Below are 23,127 nucleotides of genomic sequence, written 5' to 3' on the forward strand. Positions count from 1 at the left end.
ATAGGCCTTTACAGACAGGCCTGAATATCTATATCCTAACAGTTATCCCGTGGCAAAGTATTAAACTGAATGTATGAACTGTGACATGAATCTTTCTGTTTCAAAACAAGCCCCTCTGGCAGCATGCATTCAGGATTTTAAATGGCTTACCAAACTTGCATATTTGGAAGATATATTTGATAACTTCAGTCAGCTTAATCTCTCTATGCAGGGAAGTATGTTGAGCGTCTTTGTATTGGCTGACAAGATCATGCCTTTAAAAAAAAGCTTCAAGTCTGAAAAGAGACAGTTGGACGTGACTGTTGTGACATGTTTCTATCTTTTGCATTTCTGGCTATTGATGACAGTAAAGATGTGGATCTGCCTCTCCTACATGAAATAATTGCATCCCTTCTCCAATCAACTCTCCAAAAATTCAATGACTATTTCCTATCAAACTCTGATCCATGGAAAGGAAAGCAGTGATCCAGTCTCCTCTCTAGAAATTGAGATCTCTCTGTCACCATCACTGGAGGACAAGTATCTGGAACTGTCAAGTGATGAGGGTCCAAAATTACATTTTCATGAAATGACTCCACCTGTTTTCTGGATCAACGTCAGCTGTGAATACCCACAACTCAGTGAACTAGTACAGGGAGACTTTGGCAAACCAGTAAAGTGCCTGAAACCATTACAGATTATTGCTAAAAGCAGCCAAGTCAGCAGGCTGTAAATGGCCGTTCAGCACTCTCAGTTTGACCAAGGCACGAGGGGAGGGAGTTTTGGGTGTCACAGAAAGGGCAGCTTTCCCCCCACGTCCTTCCTGATAAGAATTATGTTGAAGTTGCTGATACATGCATTTTGAAGACAGGATGTTCCCCAGGAATGTCTATTGGGGCCTCAAGGCTGCAAAGGTTGAATTAGGCCAGGTGGGTTGAATTAGGCCAGGTGGGCCCAATCAACCAATCAAGCAGTGAGCAGCAGAGAGATTTAGATTGCAAAGGAGCCACTAATTGGAAGCAGGCTCAGCTGGATAGGAACAGGAGGCACCTGTATAAAGCCCAGAAACTGAGGGCAGAAAAGGGGCTGCAGGAAAGTGGGCTGCAGTCAGGCCCTCCTTAGGACTTCACAGAATATCAGGGTTGGAAAGGACCTCAGGAGGTCATCTAGTCCAATCCCCTGCTCAAAGCAGGACCAATTCCCAACTAAATCATCCCAGCCAGGGCTCTGTCAAGCCTGACCTTAAAAATATCTAAGGAAGGAGATTCCACCACCTCCCTAGGTAACGCATTCCAGTGTTTCACCACCCTCCTAGTGAAAATTTTTTTTCTAATATCCAACCTAAACCTCCCCCACTGCAACTTGAGACCATTACTCCTTGTTCTGTCATCTGCTACCACTGAGAACAGTTTAGATCCATCCTCTTCGGAACCCCCTTTCAGGTAGTTGAAAGCAACTATCAAATCCCCCCTCATTCTTCTCTTCCGCAGACTAAACAATCTCAGTTCCCTCAGCCTCTCCTCATGAGTCATGTGTTCCAGTCCCCTAATAATTTTTGTTGCCCTCCGCTGGACTCATTCCAATTTTTCCACATCCTTCTTGTAGTGTGGGGCCCAAAACTGGACACAGTACTCCAGATGAGGCCTCACCATTGTCGAATAGAGGGAAACGATCACGTCCCTCGATCTGCTGGCAATGCCCCTACATATACATCCCAAAATGCCATTGGCCTTCTTGGCAACAAGGGCACACTGTTGACTCATATCCAGCTTCTCATCCACTGTAACCCCTAAGTCCTTTTCTGCTGAACTGCTGCCGAGCCATTTGGTCCCTAGTCTGTAGTGGTGCATGGGTTTCTTCCGTCCTAAGTGCAGGACTCTGCACTTGTCCTTGTTGAACCTCATCAGATTTCTTTTGGCCCAATCCTCCAATTTGTCTAGGGCCCTCTGTATCCTATCCCTGCCCTCCAGCGTATCTACCTCTCCTCCCAGTTTAGTGTCATCTGCAAACTTGCTGAGGGTTCAATCCACACCATCCTCCAGATCATTTATGAAGATATTGAACAAAACCGGCCCCAGGACCGACCCTTGGGGCACTCCACTTGATACCGGCTGCCAACTAGACATGGAGCCATTGATCACTACCGTTGAGCCCGACAATCTAGCCAACTTTCTATCCACCTTATAGGCCATTCATCCAGCCCATACTTCTTTAACTTGCTGGCAAGAATACTGTGGGAGACCGTGTCAAAAGCTTTGCTAACGTCAAGGAACAACACGTCCACTGCTTTCCCCTCATCCACAGAGCCAGTTATCTCATCATAGAAGGCAATTAGATTAGTCAGGCATGACTTGCCCTTGGTGAATGCATGCTGACTGTTCCTGAGCACTTTCCTCTCCTCTAAGTGCTTCAGAATTGATTCCTTGAGGACCTGCTCCATGATTTTTCCAGGGACTGAGGTGAGGCTCACTGGCCTGTAGTTTCCAGGATCCTCCTTCTTCCCTTTTTTAAAGAGGGCATTACATTAGCCTTTTTCCAGTCATCCGGGACTTCCCCCGACCGCCATGAGTTTTTAAAGATAATGGACAATGGCTCTGCAATCACATCCGCCAGCTCCTTTAGCACTCTCGGATGCAGCGCATCCGGCCCCATGGACTTGTGCTCGTCCAGCTTTTCTAAATAGTCCCGAACCACTTCTTTCTCCATAGAGGGCTGGTCACCTCCTCCCTATGCTGTGCTGCCCAGTGCAGTAGTCTGGGAGCTGACCTTGTTCGTGAAGATAGAGGCAAAAAAAGCATTGAGTACATTAGCTTTTTCCACATCCTCTGTCACTAGGTTGCCTCCCTCATTCAGTAAGGGGCCCATACTTTCCTTGACTTTCTTCTTGTTGCTAACATACCTGAAGAAACCCTTCTTGTTACTCTTAACATCTCTTGCTAGCTGCAACTTCAGGTGTGATTTGGCCTTCCTGATTTCACTCCTGCATCCCCAAGCAGTATTTTTATACTCTTCCCTGGTCATTTGTCCAATCTTCCACTTCTTGTAAGCCGATGAAGTGAGCTGTAGCTCACGAAAGCTCATGCTCAAATAAATTGGTTAGTCTCTAAGGTGCCACAAGTACTCCTTTTTTTCTTTTTTGTGTTCAAGATCAGCAAGGATTTCACTGTTAAGCCAAGCTGGTCGCCTGCCATATTTACTATTCTTTCTACACATCGGGATGGTTTGTCCCTGTAACCTCAGTAAGGATTTTTTAAAATACAGCCAGCTCTCCTGGACTCCTTTCCCCCTCATGTTATTCTCCCAGGGGATCCTGCCCATCAGTTCCCTGACGTAGACAAAGTCTGCTTGTCTGTAGTCCAGGGTCCGTATTCTGCTGCTCTCCTTTCCTCCCTGTGTCAGGATCCTGAACTTGACCATCTCATGGTCACTGCCTCCCAGGTTCCCATCCACTTTTGCTTCCCCTACTAATTCTTCCCCGTTTGTGAGCAGCAGGTCAAGAAGAGCTCTGCCCCTAGTTGGTTCCTCCAGCACTTGCACCAGGAAATTGTCCCCTACATTTTCCAAAAACTTCCTGGATTGTCTGTACACCGCTGTATTGCTCTCCCAGCAGATATCAGGGTGATTGAAGTCTCCCATGAGAACCAGGGCCTGCGATCTAGTAACTTCTGTGAGCTGCCGGAAGAAAGATTTATGGGGCCCTAGACAGTATTATTGAACTGGTGCCCCTATGCCCAACCGCAGCCCAGGGGGGAAGGACAAGGCAGCAAAGGATACCAAGCCACCCGGTCTGCCTCGTGGCAGCAGAGTCTCAGTTCCCCGCAGAAACCCCCGTACTCTCTCCCTCACGCAGAATGCGTGGTGTCGGTGCATTCAGCTCTGTGAATACGGCCTCTGCCTAAGGAGGCTGCAGTGCGTGCTGGGTGTGCGGGAGCCGACCCGCTCTTACAGGCTGTCATGGGCAGTGGGTGAAGCTGCTGCTTGGGGAGGCTTGCTCCCCAGCCCACCTGTGGCCCATACTCCACCCCTGCTCTGCCCCAAGCCCCGCCCTCTCCCCACTGTCTCCCTCCTCTCTTCTCTCCCCCTCCCTGCACACCCCCTTCCAGCTGAATCCCTGAACCCACATGAAGTAAATGACATTTGAAAAACCACTCTTCTGCAATTTCTTTCTAAAGAAAATGGAATATGTTTTCCACTGCATGCCAGAAGATGAAGACTGGACATGCAGAAGGTACCTAATTAAAAGCACTAAACTTGGGAATAAAAAATGTCGTTCACGGGTTTTTTGATTTATCCTACAGTTTGTCAGAGATTTATTTGCAAAAACTTTGTAGTAAGGGCAAGTCAGCTGTCCTGCTGAATACAACATTAAATATTATGGAATACATGATGCAACTCTTCTCTGTTTTACATTTTCTTAATCTGTATTTCTAAAATGATTTTATATTCTAAAAAAAGGAGGACTTGTGGCACGTTAGAGACTAAAAAATTTATTTGAGCATAAGCTTTTGTGAGTTACAGCTCACTTCGGATGTCTGCAGAGATGCAGAATACTCTCCCCCCGCCATCTTTCCTTTCAATTCCTTTACTTCTTGTTATTGTTGGTTTGTTTGTTCTCACCTTATTTTTGTAAAAAAAAAATTAATGTAAATAAAATATGCAGATCATCATTATTAATAAGTTGCATATTTTTTGTATCAGCAAGACAAAATTCAGTTTCACTATTGAATATTTCAGGAAAAGTATCAGATTAGAATATATTGCAAAAGAAGGACTTTCTGAGCAGGAATTGTTGCAATTCTTCTATACTCACATTCTACCTGCCCCTTTGAATAGCATAAGTAATTTAGTAATATCACATCTGACAAGGTCCATAGTAACCCATGATCTACACTAGTTCTAATAGACTAGAAGTGTATATGGAGAAAAAATCTGAGAACTCCCATTTCTCTTGAAACTCAGATCAAAGTTGCCAAGCTGGGAAATGAAAGATTGAGCAACAAGAAGATGGGGGATGGGGGGAAAGGTGTGACCAACTTCGTCCACTGGTGCAAGAGCCAGACTTGGGGAGTTTATCCTTTTGCTTCCCATTGTGGCCTAGTGCACTTTAGGGACAGAAACATACCAATATGCAATCTCTAGAGAACCCTTCCTCCTTGAGACCTCAGAAAATGTTGCCCTTGAGCTTACAGTTTTGGTTTTGTCAAATGAATCTGCTGATCTGCCTGCTAAGTAATGGAGCTTTTAAATCACACTTAGAAAAGATTGTTTTGTTTTTAGAAATAGATGTGTCCCTAGGATAGCACCATATGATAAAATACTTGAGTCACATGACAAACCAAACCTAGCACTTAGGCCGTTAAACAAAACAATGATATGCTCTCACCCAGCAGGGCTGCACTCACCTTGAAGATTCTCTCCTTCTTACTTTGTTATAGCAATCAGCCTCCTTGCCAATTTTATTATTTTTTCAACTTTTAAAAGATTTACACAACTTCCTTTTACCCTTCAGGTTGCACTGCAAGATCTATAGAAGATTTCAATTTGAGGGACACTGCAAAAGGGCTGCTCGAAAATAGTAACCCATATGTAGAAGGAGAAGAGTTATAAAACCTTCCTGGAAATCTCAAATTCTAGCACTGTTATATAGATGGGCATGCAGGCCAACTAGATGCAGTAGCTGCACTTGTATAAACATCTATTTCTCCATGAACCCTGCTGCAACAGCAGGAACTATACAAAAAGTGCTGATACATACAAGCAGACAGTAGAGGAGAGAAATGCCAGTGTGGCTCAGACTGACCAAAGCTGAGGGCTGACTCAATTACAAATTAAAAGCTCCATCATGCTGCTGATACTGTAAACACCATGATGGCTTAAATTACATTCATTTCATTAGTCAACTCCTTAACAACACTTTGCTGAATGGTCACAAAAAAAATTACAGTAAGTTCAGGAACAGATTCCATGTCCCTCAGCTAATTACCAGAGGGCAGTGATGGAAAAATAGTTCCACGACATCCAATCCACTTCACTCAATCATATAAAATACTCCAGTCACTCACAAATTTACCACCAAAGACTTCAGTAGCATTATCTTACAGTATAATATTTACCTTCTCTTCTCTGTTTATCCTCGCTGCCACCTGAATAAACAAGGTTGATATTCAGTCCTAAAAACTAGCAAATATTTATACTACTTCCAGATCAGCTGGTGCACAACCTGACTGGAGTTTCATGATCTCATTAGCCTTTCTTCTTTTAATCAGTTCTGACCCTTGAACTGAGGGGTGACTCCTAGTAAAAGATTACAAAATACAGTAATTGTTACAAATGTGAAGACTTCAAATTGTCTGTGTGAAAAAACAGTAATGAATTTGCCTCCAATTCCATGTATATGTCTGAATTAAAGATCTCAGTAGCCAACATTATTTAAATGACAGTAGTTTTCACTTTCATTCCAACTTTTCTTACCAGCAACACCTCAAACGGGCAACAGCAGAAATGGACAGGAGTACAAAAAAACTGTTTTAATTCTTGATGAACCTAAGTTAAAAATGATCTAACTACAATGTTGTAAAATTTGTTCACTTACTTTCAGGTAGTTTATTAAAGAGAAAAAAATTGGCAGATATACCATATTGTGTTTGTATTAACATATAAAGTTTTTGCTAAAAGATTGAGTGACGTTAATTTTTATTAAATTTAATTATTAATTGCACAATTTATATAGAGCCACGCAGACTCTGGGTGTAATAACCCACCTGCCTGTTTTATCACCAGCATTTGAACCTAAGACCTTCTACACTAAAAACAGGAGCCTTGTCCACTGGTGCTAATGGAGTACCTCAGCTAGCTAGTAATAATAAGCCCTTAGCCATTAATGGACCAATCACTTCAGTGGGCTGCAATACACATTTTGCCAGTTTATTACATGATGTGACATGCACATAGCACATCTCTCCAACTTCCAGTGTAAATCATGCAGTCTTCAAATAATTCTCCAAACTCGATTTGTTCTTTCATTGCTTCCACAACAACAACAAAAAAGTGAGTAAGATAAGAATTGTCTGCTATTTGGTCATTTTGCTACAGACATGGCAACCTTTAAAATGATTTTTGTGAGCAAGTATTGCAGACCTACACAAAAACAGAGAACAAAACTGCAATGCTTTTAATTATCAAGGCAATACCCCAATATTCCCGTAGATTGACTCATTTCAGCTGTATGTCCTAAACAATCCAATATTAGGTTTGGAACGATTAGATTTTTATAGGTTTAATGTCAGTAAGCATCAATTTCACTGTGCACACACAAACTGATGAAAATATTTTCATCGACAATTGAAATTTACAGATAGGCAGAGAAAAATGCTGCTTAAGAATTTATTAGAATTTGATTTAAGGATGTTTGCTTTGTATAGTTTGATGTTAGGTTGACAAACTGTATTTTAACAGTTATAAAGCTTTAAGTTTTTTAATCTCAATGTCTACTGTCAGTATACAATTGTCTGGCCTTGCCCCATGATTTCCCACAACTGAATATTTAAATTTATAGAAAAAAATGAAAAATAAACACTGGTATTTTCCATCAAAATGATCAAAAAATAAAGTTCTGCCAATCCTAAATGTTGTTTACTGGAAGACTGGTGTATCCTTCTGTGGACAGGTTTCACATAAACAGGTTGGTAAGATTTTATTTTTGTGAGTTGCTCTGCTTCAGTAGAACTCTGCACCTCCACAGAAGCCACTGGGCTGGAAGATTTTTCAGGATTGGGTCCCATAAATGACATACATCAGACAGTATGCATTTTTTAAAATCACAATTGCACCTTCCTATATTTGTGCAGTTTAGTAGATGCTTTTTGTCTTCTATTGTTAACTGTGTTAACAATCAAAATTATGGATTTTTAAAAAAATTAAAATATATTTTTGAGACTTTTGTTGGCAGGTACCATTCCATTAAAAAGCAAAAAGGTTTGTCTCATAGGAAGCATGAGGAGCAGTCAGATGTCAAAGTCTGTGAATTACCCCCCCGTCCTACACAGCTTCTCAGTTAGAAAAAGAATTTATTTGGCTTTGTCTGTGTAATTTATTTATAATTCATCAGTAAGGTACAACTGTCCTCATATCAGAATGCTGTCAGATGGGCAGGCAGTCTGGTCAGCTAATTTAAGCATGGGGCTGGGAGCCAAGAACTCCAGTGGTGTAATCCTATCTCTGCTATCTGCAGTTGTGCGTTTGTTTAACATATTTGATTGCCTCTGCATTACCTTTGTGAATAAAATGTTCTTTGCCTTTCTCCAGGAAGTCATGGGGCAAACCACATGGTTGGCTTTGATATCAGCTATCTCAGTCTAAGAGCTCTGTGTAAGCTCAAAAGCTTGTCTCTCTCACCAACAGAAGCTGGTGAAATAAATGATGTCACCTTACCCACCTTGTCTCTCTAATACAGAATGCTGTATGTCTGCTCTATAGGACACCTCTCACTATCGTATTTGTTGTGAAAATAGTTGAAAAGTATGAGTATTGTGATAGTCCCAGTGAAAAGACAGGAATTTGCTAGCAGAAGATACAACAGAGGAATCCAGCAAAGATTCAGGAATCAACATGAATATATAGTCCTGTAGGAGTTACTAGCTTGTATTAGCAATAGCTTGATCCCTTTCAGATAAATAGATATGGTTGCAGATAGATGTTTTTTAAAAAGTTTAAAGAATGGACAAGGGCAGAGATCTTCAAACGTATTTAGGTACTAACTCCCCATGGGAGTTGGGGGCCTGTCAAGGGGTCCACTCACCACTAGTGGCGCCTCCTCCTGGGCAATCAGCTCTTTCCAGGTCGAAGGCCCTCTTCTGCTGCTTGCCATGCACTCTATTGCCTCTCTTTCACGGTGTGGCGCTCAGGGTGCTCCTTCTTTGTGTTGTGGCTCTCCAGCCAGGTCACTGTGCGTGTTACACTCTGATACCTCAGAAGGGGAACTATCCTCACAAATGGACTCATGCAATCTTTCCGTTCATTGCCCAGACAGTGTCACTTCCTCAGCAGCTGGTTGGGAAACCGGGAAGACTGCCTGAGCCCATTTGTCAGGAGAGAACTTTAGACCCCCTTCTGGAGTACCACACATATAGTGACCTTGCCAGAGGCCAAGTCATGAAGAAGGAGTACCCTGAGTTCCAAACAGTGAGTGAGAGCGAGAGAAGCAACAGAGTGTGCGGCAATTAGCAGAAGAGGACTTCACACCTGGAAAGAACAGATTCCCTAGACTGGACAGGAGGAGGTGTCCCTTCCCGTGAGTGGACTCTGTGCCATCGATGGAGAACATGGACACGCAGTCACTCCAATACAAGGGGAATGTGGAGATCATAACAGAAAAAGGGAAAGACAATAGAGCCACAGTATGCTTTTTGTGCAGAGAGCACTTATACCCTCCCATTCTGGACTCTTTAGCAGAAAGGGGGTGACAAACAACAGGGATGGAGCCAGGGCCTGCTGCAGTAGGTGCTGGAGAACCAGCAAAGACAGTGGGAGGCACATTGGTACATTCAGAATTATCTGGCCCAGCTGGCCGATCAGCAACTGGCTCTAGTTAAGTTCCTGGGGGAAAAAGCTAGCAGAGGCCCGAGACAGCAACACAGAAAGGGAGGTACCAGGGCCAGAATCCTGGTGTTGCCGGCACCCAGTGCCAGAGGCGAGCAACAGCAGGAGTTCGTTGCCCGGTGTGCATCACCCAATAATCACAACAGGGTGGAGAAGCAGAAAAGTTTATCTGCAGCTGCAAACAAGGTACAGGGAGAATAGAATCTCAAATCCTGCACACAAAGCAGGAAGTTACACAGGCTTTTATACATCCTTTCTTCAGCATACTTATCCAATAGCAAGCTGCCCTAAGGATCCATATAGCCAGCCAATCCAGTTACCAGCTAGTTCCCTTGTTCTCTGAACCAGCTGTTAAATCATACATAAAGCTGCTTTATTCATCATTGTTCTTCCATATCTGCCCTGTTTGGCCTTGTTTAGTTTCAGGCAGTCTGACTCTGCAACATATTGTTGCAGATCCTCAGCATAACTGCTGTGTGTGCCTCCAGGCAGGGGTGCCAAGGACACTTGGGCCCAGTACGCATAACTGCTGCGAGTGCCTCCAGGCAGGGGGAGGAGCCAAGGACACTTGGGCCTAGTGCGAGGGGGCTTCATCGACACTCGTGGTCTTCCATCCCCTCGAGTTACCTAGTGGCCATGCCCAGTGTCCCCAACACTGGCCAAAGCAGTGTTATGCCTGTGGGAGACAAGGACACCGCAAAAGAGAGTGCCCTGACTAGGAGGGGGGAGAGAAGCCTTACTTAGAAAACATCCGAAAATTGGTTTTTGGCCCTATGCTATTTAACATTTTGATCAATGTCCTGGAAGAAATCATAAAATCATCACTGATAAAGGTTGCAAATGACACAAAGGCTGATTAAAAAATTAAGAGGACAGATCACTGATACATAATGATTTGGTAAGGTGGACTCAAACATATGTAAGGGGACTGTTGCCCCCTCACTAACATTCAGTGGGGGTATTTTAGTTGCTAGCTCCCAGTACTAAAATGGGGGAAGGGTCGAAGAGGAATCAGGACCCTGAGACTGACAACCCCCAGGAACAATGAGGAGAGGCCAATGCTCTAGGTCAGCCTGAATGACAGGGCGGGCAGGCTAATCAGGGAGTCAGGAGGCCAGGGAGGTCCTGTCCTCCCTGTGAGCTGGAATTGCCTGGGTCAGACAGGGTGGGGCCGAGCTAAGGAGGAAGCAGGGGCCTGAGTTTAGCTGCGGAGCAGAGCTGTGCCAGAAACAGAGAGAGCAGCCCCTGTTGTGGGAGCAGAGCTGCAGCCCCAAAGCCAGAGGCACAGCTCAGAGAGAGCAGACTTGCCCTGGGAGCAGAGCTGCAGCAACCAGAGCCAGAGGGGCTAGAAAAGCAGCTCAGGAAGCAGGTCAGTGCTGGGAGCAAAGTCACAGAAGCAGCCTGCAGAGCAGACCTGTCCTGGGAGCAGAGCTGTAGCATCCAGAGCCAGAGGGGCCAGAGAAGCAGCCCAGGGAGCTGGAGGCAGAGCAGCAGCAGCAGTGCTGAGACAGAGTGGTGGAGCTGGGGCTGGAGCAGTCCAGAGCTGGGTGTGGTGAGCAGTAACCCCGACAGGGCGAGGGTGACGCTGGGAAGAAGGGTCCTACCACTTAGATCCTGAGAGCGTGTGGCCACCACCAGAGCAAGTGTCCAACCCACAGCATCCCTGCATTATAGCCAGGGCCTGAGAAGAAGGCCTGGGACTTACAAGGAACAGACTGTGAACTGACCTGACATTCCAGAGACACTGTTTGTGATGTTCCCTGCCACAGACCGGGGTGATGTGTTTCCTTTAACCTTTCCCATTTTCCCTTATTCTTTTTAAAATTAATTGTTGATTAAATAACTTGCATTTGCTTTAACTTGTATGTAATGGTCAGTGGGTCAGAGAAGTGCTCAGGGCAGAGAGAGTACCCCGGAGTGGGACACCCTAGTCCATATCCTAGGTGACCACAGCAGGGTTGGGGGTCGAGCCCACCAGGAATCCTGGGCCCAGCCTTGTTGGGGTTACGAGGACTCTGCCAGACAGGAGAGTGGATGTCTGGAGTGGAGGACAGGAGTCCTCAAGGGCAGGGAGGCCACTGGGTAAAGGAAGTGGGAGCGAGGACTCAGATCCTTTCACTAGCCCACTTCACCAGGGTAGTGCAGAAGCCAGGAAAGTTCCCCACAATAGCAGGACTGTTCCCCCGCTTACACATACAATGCCTTTTAATATGGCCAATGGTAAAGTTATGAATCTAGGAACAAAGAATGTAGGCCATACTTACAGCCTGGGATACTCTATCCTGTGAAGCAGTGACTCTGAGAAAGGTTTGGTGGTCATGATGGAGAATAAGGTGAATGTGAGTTCCCATGGGCCCTGCAGTAGGACTGGGGCTCTTCCATTTCATGGATGGAGCAGGGGCCCTTGGAGACTCTTGCAGCAAAAGTATACAGGGTGGTTTGGGTAACACCAGTGGATCTACCATTACATGGTTCCACTGATCATTCCCCTCAGGGACAGTCATGCGTCAGGCATGATGTTGTCTATTCGATTGTATTCTATTCTATACAGGTTCTTATACCATGCTTATCACTGTAGTATCTGAGTGTCTTCTAGTACTGCATAAGTGATGTGATTAACATCTGTCATATGTTGTTTGTTCTCTCATCTTCTCCCCAACGATAGGATTTGTTAGTAGCTTTGCTCTGCCGCCTAGGATTAGGTTCTTTCCCTGTTCCCCCAGGAATCTTCCACATCTCTCTATTGCCCAACACAGCTACTTCAACTGTGTGCCAGATTTGGCTCCAAGTGTGTAGTTGTATAAATTGCTCCATTATAGTCCACAATACTTTGTAGGAGCCATAGAAACAAAAGAGCCATTTCTAACACATTTTTAACAGGAGGTAGCTTCTGTTTCCATGGCCCATTTCATGATCAACACCGAAACACAGGAATGAATTTACACTGAATGGATATCCGATATTTGAAAATTTAGTTACTGACCATCACGTATATACAGTATTAAAATGTACAAAAATTAACAATTCCCTGCTGCACTTATGAACTCCCTAGAGTAAGACCGAGTATTATCTTTACCCTTCAATTGTTGCAAGTATTTGTACTTTCTTTAAAAATGAAACACAATATCTTCAAAACCACACCTGGTTTTAGTCAGATTATTGCTCTAATTTAAAAAAAATCATCAAATAAAGTTATTTTCTTTCCCAGGAACTGTGTGGATGCAGAATATTTTGAGCTTGATTTATTATGAAGGCCATCGGGATGGAACAGCAAAAACTGAAACAATTGACAGAGTTCCATGGCTAGAGTACAATTCCAATAAAATGGATTATGGCAGTCGTCCATCACCACGTCTCTTTTCCACTCACCTGCATTACTATTTAGCTCCAAGAGATCTGAGAAACAAAGGATGGTGATGCTAATTTTACAAAGTAATTAAAATTAACCAAGAAAATGCATTGCTTTCTCCAATAAATCAGTCCAAATCCTCAGGGCTGGGTTGTCTGCCTTTCTCCAACAACCCTTCCAAAAGCAACCTTCCTCAAGGGATAGGGGCTCACGTTCCTCCGAGGCCCCATTCCATCTCCCTAGACCCCAGCAATGTGTGTGTGTGGAGGGGGTGGGGGCAGGACAAACAAGTTCCAGTGTGACCTCAGGACTTCAGTGTCCAGATTCAATGAAGATCCCATTTTTCATGGAACCGCTGTGCTTGGCCCCTGGGCCAAGCTGCTTCCTCCACCCCATGACTGTTCACCCAAAAGTGGGAGTTATGATCATTGCAGTCTGCATGTTTTCAATGTATATTAGAGACAAGGTGAGTGAAGTAATAGCTTTTATTGGACCAGCTTCTGTTGGTGTGAGAGAGACACGCTTCTAAGCTTTATTACTTCATCCCACTGTCTCTCTAATATCCTGGGACCAACACAGCTCCAACAATACTGCATATTCCACACATATTGTAAGTTAGTGGTTTTGTGTTGTATGTAAGTATAAGCTGTTATGTTCTCCATACAGGGGATATTTCATATCTCCTGCAAGTTTATACATAAGAAGACTTCTTGCCGAAGATGGGGCAGTGGAATGTGCCATGTGCAGCTCAAGAGGTTGGGGTGGGGGGTGTGTGTGTGAGGAACTCCCACTAAGCTAACTCTCACGGAGATATTTGACCTCTCCTGCTTTTCCTTAATCTAAAGGAAGAGTCCCTCAGTGAAGGTTAATGGTGTCCCTTTAATGTTGCTGAGATTGTCAGTTTTTTTTATCTTGCAGGTTATTCATGTAGCCAGAAACCTTACGGATGTTGCGGTTTCCTATTTTCGTTTTAGCAAGCATGCATTCATATTTGAGACAGTACCAGATTTTCATATTTTTCTGGAGAGGTTTTTAGCTGGGAAAGGTAAGGTTTCATTTACTGCTAAAAAACCAAACACTGTTCACTGAGCACAGCCTGAATAAACTATCCATGTCAGTAAATTATACAGAATGTGGTGCTGGTCAGAAGTCTCCCCCTTAGATGGGCATGGGTCTTGGGAGGAAGGGCAGTTCTAAGGCTGGAGTGACTGCAGTAGGATCCACAGCTCACTAGAGAAATTCAGTGTGCAAAATCATTCCAGAGGAACTGTGCACCAATAAAGTGCACATTGCCTGATTTAATTTATCTCAATTAGGTATTCACTCTGAAACTTATTAATGAATATTTAAATACATTTTGACAATTAAGTGCTGAAATAACTGAGATGAGCAGATGCTAATAAGCACTCTCCAGAGAAAACAGAAGTAGTAAGATGCTGATCACTTTAGTAGAAATATCCGACTACTGTGCTTAGTCCACAGTCCCAAACTACCACCACACCCTCCCAAAAGCCAAAAAGACTCAGCTGTCACCTGTCCAGCTCCTGAATTCTCCCTTAATTATTTCTTACAATGCAATGTTCTCTCTAATGCAGCTAATATAGCCTCTCTATAAGTATGTCAGAGGGATAAATACCAGGGAGGGAGAGGAATTATTTAAGCCCAGTACCAATGTGGACACAAGAACTAATGGATATAAACTGGCCATCAGGAAGTTTAGACTTGAAATTAGACAAAGGTTTCTAACCATCAGAGGAGTGAAGTTCTGGAGCAGCCTTCCAAGGGGACCAGTGGGGGCAAAAGACATATCTGGCTTCAAGACTAAGCTTGATAAGTTTGTGGAGGGGATGATATGATGGGATAGCTTAATTTTTGGCAATAAATTGATCTTTGACTATTAGCGGTAAATATGCCCAATGGCCTGTGATGGGATGTTAGATGAGGTGGGATCTGAGTTACTATAGAGAATTCTTTCCTGGGTGTCTTGCTGGTGAGTGTTGCCCACAAGCTCAGGGTTTAGCTGATCACCATATTTGGGATCGGGAAGGAACTTTCCTCCAGGGCAGGTTGGCAGAGGCCCTGGGGGGTTTTCACCTTCCTCTGCAGCGTGGGACACATGTCACTTGCTGGAGGATTGTCTGCACCTTGAAGTCTTTAAACCATGATTTGAGGACTTCAGTAGCTCACACATAGGTTAGGAGTTTTACAGGGGTGGGTGGGTGAGATTCTGTGGCCTGTGTTGTGCAGAAGGTCAGCCTAGATGATCATAATGGTCCCTTCTGACCTTAAAGTCCATGACTCTATGACAATTTAAGTTGACAGTAAAATAACTTGTTTATTAATAAAACCAGGCATAGTGCACAGTTGTTCATATTTAATTCAATAAAAAAAAATCTTCCATTTTTTGCTGAAGTTGCTGCAGACTCTTCAGTTTGCCACATTGGAGAGCTGAAGAAACCATGAAGATCCTCACTTTGGACTTTAAGCCAGGTTGCCACAAAGGACACAGGATTTTGGATAATACAGTGGCATTTAGTTCTAGGCAGCTCACAAAACATATAATAGAAATTATTATCCAAAAGTAAACTATCCAGAGCAGGGATCGGCAACCTTTGGCACGTGGCCCACCAGGGCAAGCCCCATGGTGGGCCGGGCCAGTTTGTTTACCTGCTGCGTCCAGAGGTTCAGCCAATCACAGCTCCCACTGACCACAGTTGCCGCTCCAGGCCAATGAGGGCTGCAGGAAGCTGCATGGGGCCGAGGGATGTGCTGGCCACCACTTCCTGCATCCCCCATTGGCCTGGAGTGGTGAACCGTGGCCAGTGGAAGCTGTGATCGGCTGAACCTGAGGATACGGCAGGTAAACAAACTGGCCCGACCCACCAGGGGGCTAACCCTGGCGGGCCACGTGCCAAAGGTTGCTGATTCCTGATCCAAAGCATAAATATGTTGTACGGGGTAAAGTACCATTGTATGAGGCCAGTGAAGTCTAAAGGTAAAAGCACAACTTGTTGGCTATGTAACTGTCTGACTGTCTGTAAAACGCAAGTCAGGTGTCAGGTGTAAGCCACAAGGGGGGCTTGGGGGTCTAACTGCCATTTTAGGGGCCTAAACACAAAATGTAGATTCTCACAAGCCCCGTTCAGCTGCCATTAACTCTGTAGGTGCCTAAATTCCCTAGATGCCTAAGTTTTCCCTGGCAAAGTCCCCTAGGAGCCTCCATTGGGCATGTGCACAGATATCTCAGTCCTGACACATCTGAGCAACTTGGTTCTTTGCTCATGTGGCAGGATTCACAAAGTAGGCGGTCCCCTGTCTATCTTGCCCATGTAACTGTATCCAGTAGGTATGCTCAGAGGCCACCTTATAGACCATCTACCACGTCAGGACCCACATGACAACACAGCCAGTAGAGGTGGTGCCCCTTTTTACTCTATCACGCAGGAGTTAGAGCACTTAGAGGATGTGGGATACCCTGGCTGAAATTCCTGCTTTCACACATGTCCTAACCACTGGGTTATGGGGTCTTCTGGAGTGAGACAATTTCCTCAATCTTTCCTGTTGAAGTTTTCCCCTAGTGTTTAAAGGAGGGACTTGAACAGTCATTCTCAGCCGTTCTTCTGACAGTAGGGTGCTAAAGTGTTGATGATTGAATTATTTTGCTCTCAGAGATCATTAACATTCAATTATTTTTCCCCCTTGTAAGTACTTGCTAGCTCCTGGTTTGATCACATCAGAGGCTGGTATGCCTACAGAGTTGATTACAATATTCTCTTTCTTACTTATGAGGAGATGAAGGTGAGGCCTGTTGATATCATTATATCTAAACACTGAAGTGGCACAAACTTTGTATCTCTGGGCCAGGGCTGCCTTGCATCCCTTCCTTGTCCCCTACTCACAAGTGTCCCATTCTCCTATCCCCTTTGTCAGGGACGACCCCCACCCCACTCCCTCAGTTATGCCAGAGGCTCCGTGTGTCTCACCTCCATTCCTACCCACCCATGCGCAAGCGCTGTGTGCCCCCCACTCCCACCTCTGCCACATTCCAAGTGAATCTGTATATCCCTCTCTGTCCCCATACTATGGTTCCCTGAGCATCTTAGTGATGTTGACGTAACATCTAAGGGTAGCCCAGGCCTAACGCCTCACTGCATTCATTCAGTAAACCAATCAGATTCTGCCACCCTTGCTCACAATGTGACTCCTCACAAAATGCATTGGTTTCATGGATTTCACTGACATTCCTTGAAAAAAATACTTCTCCGTGTCAGGGCAGCAGAATCAGGACCACAGGGTGAGATTTTCCAAAGCCCGCAGCAGGAAAATGGGAGGTTTCTGAGCTGGCTTTCAATAGGAGTTAGGTGTCTAACTCACATAGTCACTTTTGAAAATTCCACCCATAGTCTCTTGGGCTGCACATGGTCTGCACTTAACATATAGTGAAATATACGCTATATTATATAATAGTAAAATAAGGAACATCTGCTAACATAAAGAATAGAGATATTTGGGAAAAGAGTCACAGCTATGAGAGAGACTCTTTGCTCAGAAAATTGTCAGCCTTTATCACATATAATGTTAGCAATAGTATTCTCACACACAGAAATGAGCTTGTTCTCTCTTGGTAGGCCATGAGGAAGGGTTACGTAAAGAAGAGACTTATAAGGACTCATCTTGCTACTCACCTGTCAGGATTTGATATTGCTGTAGCCAGGGACAGTGAATAAAAATCTTGTCTACAGAACAGTGTAATAAGAGGAGCATCTTTCATTCCATGTTCAGTTTCCCACCCTTATTGAAATATCCCATTAGCCTCTATTCTCTCATTTATTTATTTGGCTCTTTTGCTTTTCTCATTTTGGGAATTGTTAAATTGAAATAGTGCTCATTTTAGGATCTCAGAAGTGCTGTGCTGAAAATTTGCGACCTCTTGGAAAAACGGCTGACTGAAAAGGAGTTGGATGTTGTGGTGGAGAAGGCTGTATTCAGTAACATGAAATCTGATCCCAGGTCCAACTACGAGGACAAGACATGTATCTTGGAGAAAGGCAGAGATAATTTTCTTTGCAGAGGTAAGGCGGAAGCAGCCACTTGTTATAAACATTTAATCCTGCAGATCCTGGCACAAGATGTGTTGAAGCTAACTGCCTAAGACTTCCAATGACTAACAAAACTTTCCATCCCTAGATAACAATTGGCTTTGTGGCATTAAAGTTTGTGAGTGGGGCATTGTTTCCCAAAGGTGAAAAAAAAGCTGCATTATTTTGCTTGGTACAACACCATAAGTGTTTGTTTGCAGAGCAGATCTGGGCCAACAAATAGTAAAAAGTTTTAATGAGGAAAAAATGTCAACATTTCAAAAAGTGAAAAATTCACATCATACCATCTATAAAAGTTGAGATCCTCCTCCCAGGCCCTCAAAAAAACCCTTAAAATCTGTGAACACTAGGAGAAAATGAAAGTCTAGTGCTTCTGTGCAGCTTCATAAATGATGAGACATATCAGTTCAGATGCACTACAGCTTTCAGGGATAATGCAGAGCATGAAATAATCCAACTAATAAAATCTAAGAAACGATTCTCATGCCTGAGAGGAGGAGTTGGGTTTTTATCATGTTGTATCCTTTATCTTGGAGGGTCTCAACTTGGGATTGTGAATGGATGTTACAGACTTGTGATGACTCTTGTGATGACTGTTCTTCTGATATTGCTAAATAGGAGGTGATCTTACCTAGAAGGGAGTAGGGTCCTGGAATGGAAGTGGGTGTCATAGTATGAAAAAGTAGAAAACAACTGCCACAGTGCCTAAAAATAAGCTCTTAAAATAAGTCTTGCCTATATATATATATATATATGGAGAGAGAGAGAGAGAGATGAAAAGAAAGCTGCACTGTTTTGCTCAGTGCAACATTGTAGGTGTCCACAGAACAGAGCTGGGAAATACACAGTGACACGTTTTGAAAAAAAAAAAAAAATTATACAAGCTCTCTTGGATGGTAACAATCACTTTGTACCATTTATAAAAGTTAAGATTTCCCCCCTCAAAATTAAAATCTGTGATCAGTAGGAGAAAACTGAAAGCAATCCTGTCTAGTGCTTACTGTGCAATTTCACAAATGGTGAGACAGATCAGCTCAGGTGCCCTATTGCTTCCAGGGGTTATTTAGAGCATGAACCCAGCCAAATAAATAAAATCTAAGAAATTATTCTTGTTTCAGAGAGCAGGAGATGGGTGTTTAGCATGTCATATCCCTTATATCTTAGGTTCTCAGTCATGAGTAGATATCAGGGGTTAGCATCCACCCTGCTCTTCCAATATTGCTGAACAGGAGAGGGGGTTCCCAATACATGGGAGTGGGGCCCTGGAATGGAAATGGGAAAGGTGGAAAACCACCATCTTGTATCAAATACAGCATTGCCTGAAAAGGATATTCAGAGAAGTTCATACTACTTTTAATAGTAACTACTTCCTACTCCCAGTTTTCCCTCTAACATTTGTGATGGAAGAAAATCACTACACGATATTAGGAACTGAGCTGGTACTACTGGTGCCTTAAACAGAATTGGTGAAGTTATTTAGAAATACTCATTGCAGTCAACGTTAGATCAAGGATGAATTTGGGCCATTATGATTTTCCATGATGGTACTTGAGAATTCACAGTTTAGACCAATGGCATGTGTTTAAAAGTGCAGCATTCTCTGTTAAGGCTGCTGAAATCTGTAATATCCAAGTCATACCAACAAAGGCTTTCCCCAATGACCCGGAGGGTCAGTAATGGGTAAGTTTCAGTTCCATGCATGGTGGATTAGACATACAACTCCAATTAAAAAAAAAGAAATATGTGTCTATAGAAGTCTTATAACTTTGTTTAGCTCTCAAAATAAATCCTACCAAAATACGTCCTACTTCACTGAGATACTACGATTCCAGCAGGGTTTAGTCAACACTTATTCTACATATCAGGGGTAGAGGTGGCGGGGGTGCAGGGGAGGGCATTGTGTGTAGTTAAGTGTTTTGCATGTGTGACCCTAACAGCAATCCAGTGCAAGACAGCAAAGGGCACATTGGTATCTGGTAGTGAGTTTCAACTGACCTGACCAGTTGAATGTACCCCAACTCACTAATGTCATAACCTGTGGCTAGAAGGTATCATGTAAGAGCAATGAAAAGCTAAGAACACGCTGGGGTATCAGGCCATCAGGGGAGAAAGAAGGGGGGAAAACCCCTTTCAGTCAATGTGCTTCCTCGCCTTCGGGATAGCGAAACCTAGCAGCCAGAGTCTATGGAGCTCCTCTTGTGTTCAGGGCAGTGATGCCTAGTGGCCAGAGTCTATGCAGCTGGCCTTGTATTCAGGGCAGAGAGGCCTAGTGTTAGGCACAGTGAGGGGTAGGGGGACCTCGGCCTGCCCTTCTCCACCAGGTCCTGATCCAGGGAACCAGTAGCTCTGGTTTCAGGTTCTTCTCTCAATAGACATGTTCTCTGGGCTGCTTCCTATCTAACACTGATTCCGGATCCTGCAGCTCCTCCAGAATAAGTGGCTTTCCATCTCCCCAATCCTCTGTGGGTGCCCAGCTTCCATAGTTTGGGGCTCGATTGGATTCCTGATAGGAGCCTGTAACATGCATCCACTCTCCTCCATCAGCCAGCCCTGACTGAACTGAGCTGCGTCCCTTTTTTGAACTGGCGGCTGTGATTGCAGAGCCATTGGCCATTATCTTTGAAAACTCGTGGCGAACGGGGGAAGTCCCGGATGACTGGAAAAAGGCTAATGTAGTGCCAATCTTTAAAAAAGGGAAGAAGGAGGATCCTGGAAACTACAGGCCAGTGAGCCTCACTTCAGTCCCCGGAAAAATCATGGAGCAGGTCCTCAAAGAATCAATCCTGAAGCACTTACATGAGAGGAAAGTGATCAGGAACAGTCAGCATGGATTCACCAAGGGAAGGTCATGCCTGACTAATCTAATCGCCTTCTATGATGAGATTACTGGTTCTGTGGATGAAGGGAAAGCAGTGGATGTATTGTATCTTGACTTTAGCAAAGCTTTTGACACGGTCTCCCACAGTATTCTTGTCAGCAAGTTAAAGAAGTATGGGCTGGATGAATGCACTATAAGGTGGGTAGAAAGTTGGCTAGATTGTCGGGCTCAACGGGTAGTGATCAATGGCTCCATGTCTAGTTGGCAGCCGGTGTCTAGTGGAGTGCCCCAGGGGTCGGTCCTGGGGCCGGTTTTGTTCAATATCTTCATAAATGATCTGGAGGATGGTGTGGATTGCACTCTCAGCAAATTTGCGGATGATACTAAACTGGGAGGAGTAGTAGATACGCTGGAGGGCAGGGATAGGATACAGAGGGACCTAGACAAATTGGAGGATTGGGCCAAAAGAAATCTGATGAGGTTCAATAAGGATAAGTGCAGGGTCCTGCACTTAGGATAGAAGAACCCAATGCACAGCTACAGACTAGGGACCGAATGGCTAGGCAGCAGTTCTGCGGAAAAGGACCTAGGGGTGACAGTGGACGAGAAGCTGGATATGAGTCAGCAGTGTGCCCTTGTTGCCAAGAAGGCCAATGGCATTTTGGGATGTATAAGTAGGGGCATAGCGAGCAGATCGAGGGACGTGATCGTCCCCCTCTGTTCGACATTGGTGAGGCCTCATCTGGAGTACTGTGTCCAGTTTTGGGCCCCACACTACAAGAAGGATATGGATAAATTGGAGAGAGTCCAGCGAAGGGCAACAAAAATGATTAGGGGTCTGGAACACATGACTTATGAGGAGAGGCTGAGGGAACTGGGATTGTTTAGTCTGCGGAAGAGAAGAATGAGGGGGGATTTGATAGCTGCTTTCAACTACCTGAGAGGTAGTTCCAGAGAGGATGGTTCTAGACTATTCTCAGTGGTGGAAGAGGACAGGACAAGGAGTAATGGTCTCAAGTTGCAGTGGGGGAGGTTTAGGTTGGATATTAGGAAAAACTTTTTCACTAGGAGGGTGGTGAAACACTGGAATGCGTTGCCTAGGGAGGTGGTGGAATCTCCTTCCTTAGAAGTTTTTAAGGTCAGGCTTGACAAAGCCTTGGCTGGGATGATTTAATTAGGGATGGGTCCTGCTTTTGAGCAGGGGGTTGGACTAGATGACCTCCTGAGGTCCCTTCCAACCCTGATATTCTATGATTCTATATATTGCTTCCACCTGGAGCATGCCCAGCAAGGACAAGCGGGCGTGGCCTCCCAGGCCCAAAGTGAGTAGTTAACCCTTGGTGGGCCAGTGCAGGGTTGGTGCACCCCATCACATATACTGATCAATGATATTATTGTGTGATGTGGATATGGGGGACAAATTAAAAATAAAAAACAGAAAATTACGTTACCAAAATGTGTCTACCAGGCAGTGCAGGGGTGAAGTTACCCCACCCTAGACAAAGGAATGTGGTTCTGCCACCATGAAGTTACATTAAGAGACAATGGGAAAGCAATTTACACAGAAGGTAAACAGGACCATCAAGCCAACAAGGGGAGAAGATAACCACAAAGCATTACAGTAGGAGGAGATTGCAGGAAAGAGATCAATTTGCATTTTGCAAATATCAGAAGGGAAGAAATCAGCATGGAATTTCTTTCATCAGGAAACTGAATGTTACCTTCTTCATAGTTGGAATAAACTTTACGACTTATGTTGAGGGGTAGCCTTCAAAAGAATTCATATGAAAGGTACTGGACTATACAAGAAAGGAGCGAAGAACCCCCAAGTTATGTTTCATGTAAGAAAGCAAAGGAACCAAACGCATTGGTCTTTGTGGGAGATCCTGACCTGAAGCGTGGTCAGCCATCTTGCTGGAAGGTAGTGTTGTAAGAATCTGATCCTGAAGAGAGGCTGTAGCTTGTTTTGTTAAGTCGTAGTCTCTAGAAAGCGTTTTGCTTATAACCTTTCTATCCTTTGTACTTGAACTCATTTAAAATCCAAACTCCTTTGGTTAATAAATTTGCTTTACTTTTAATCCAAACCAACCTATGCCTGTGTTTGATTTAAAGTGAATATCAACTCCAGTTAATGTGGTAGGCTGCTGGGTAGTGTATCTTTAAAGGAACAAATGGATCTTGATATCTCTCTGAATGGTCCAGGAAAGGGCTAGATATTGGAAAGCATGCAGTTTGGGGAAAATTCAGGACGGGGAGTGTGTCTGTGTTACCGCTGCATGAGGTAA

General features: G+C 44.2%; 2 protein-coding genes across 2 annotated transcripts in view; both read left to right on the plus strand.

Annotated features, from left to right (window-relative positions):
- Positions 1 to 5,586, plus strand: part of LOC144262377 (amine sulfotransferase-like) — a 34,462-nt gene extending 28,876 nt beyond the window's left edge. The window contains exon 7 of the mRNA XM_077812137.1: positions 5,489 to 5,586. Coding sequence (XP_077668263.1) covers positions 5,489 to 5,586 — 98 coding nt within the window. The remainder of the gene's footprint in view (positions 1 to 5,488) is intronic.
- Positions 5,587 to 11,897: 6,311 nt separating this feature from the next.
- On the plus strand, positions 11,898 to 18,077 carry LOC144262378 (amine sulfotransferase-like). Its single transcript, XM_077812138.1, is given in 5 exon segments — positions 11,898 to 11,915; positions 12,769 to 13,008; positions 13,844 to 13,970; positions 16,632 to 16,723; positions 17,820 to 18,077. Coding segments are annotated over 5 exon segments (735 nt in total).
- The last annotated feature ends 5,050 nt before the right edge of the window (positions 18,078 to 23,127 follow it).

This window comes from Eretmochelys imbricata, chromosome 3 (genome assembly GCF_965152235.1).
Source record: "Eretmochelys imbricata isolate rEreImb1 chromosome 3, rEreImb1.hap1, whole genome shotgun sequence".
In the NCBI taxonomy this organism is placed as follows: domain Eukaryota; kingdom Metazoa; phylum Chordata; order Testudines; family Cheloniidae; genus Eretmochelys; species Eretmochelys imbricata.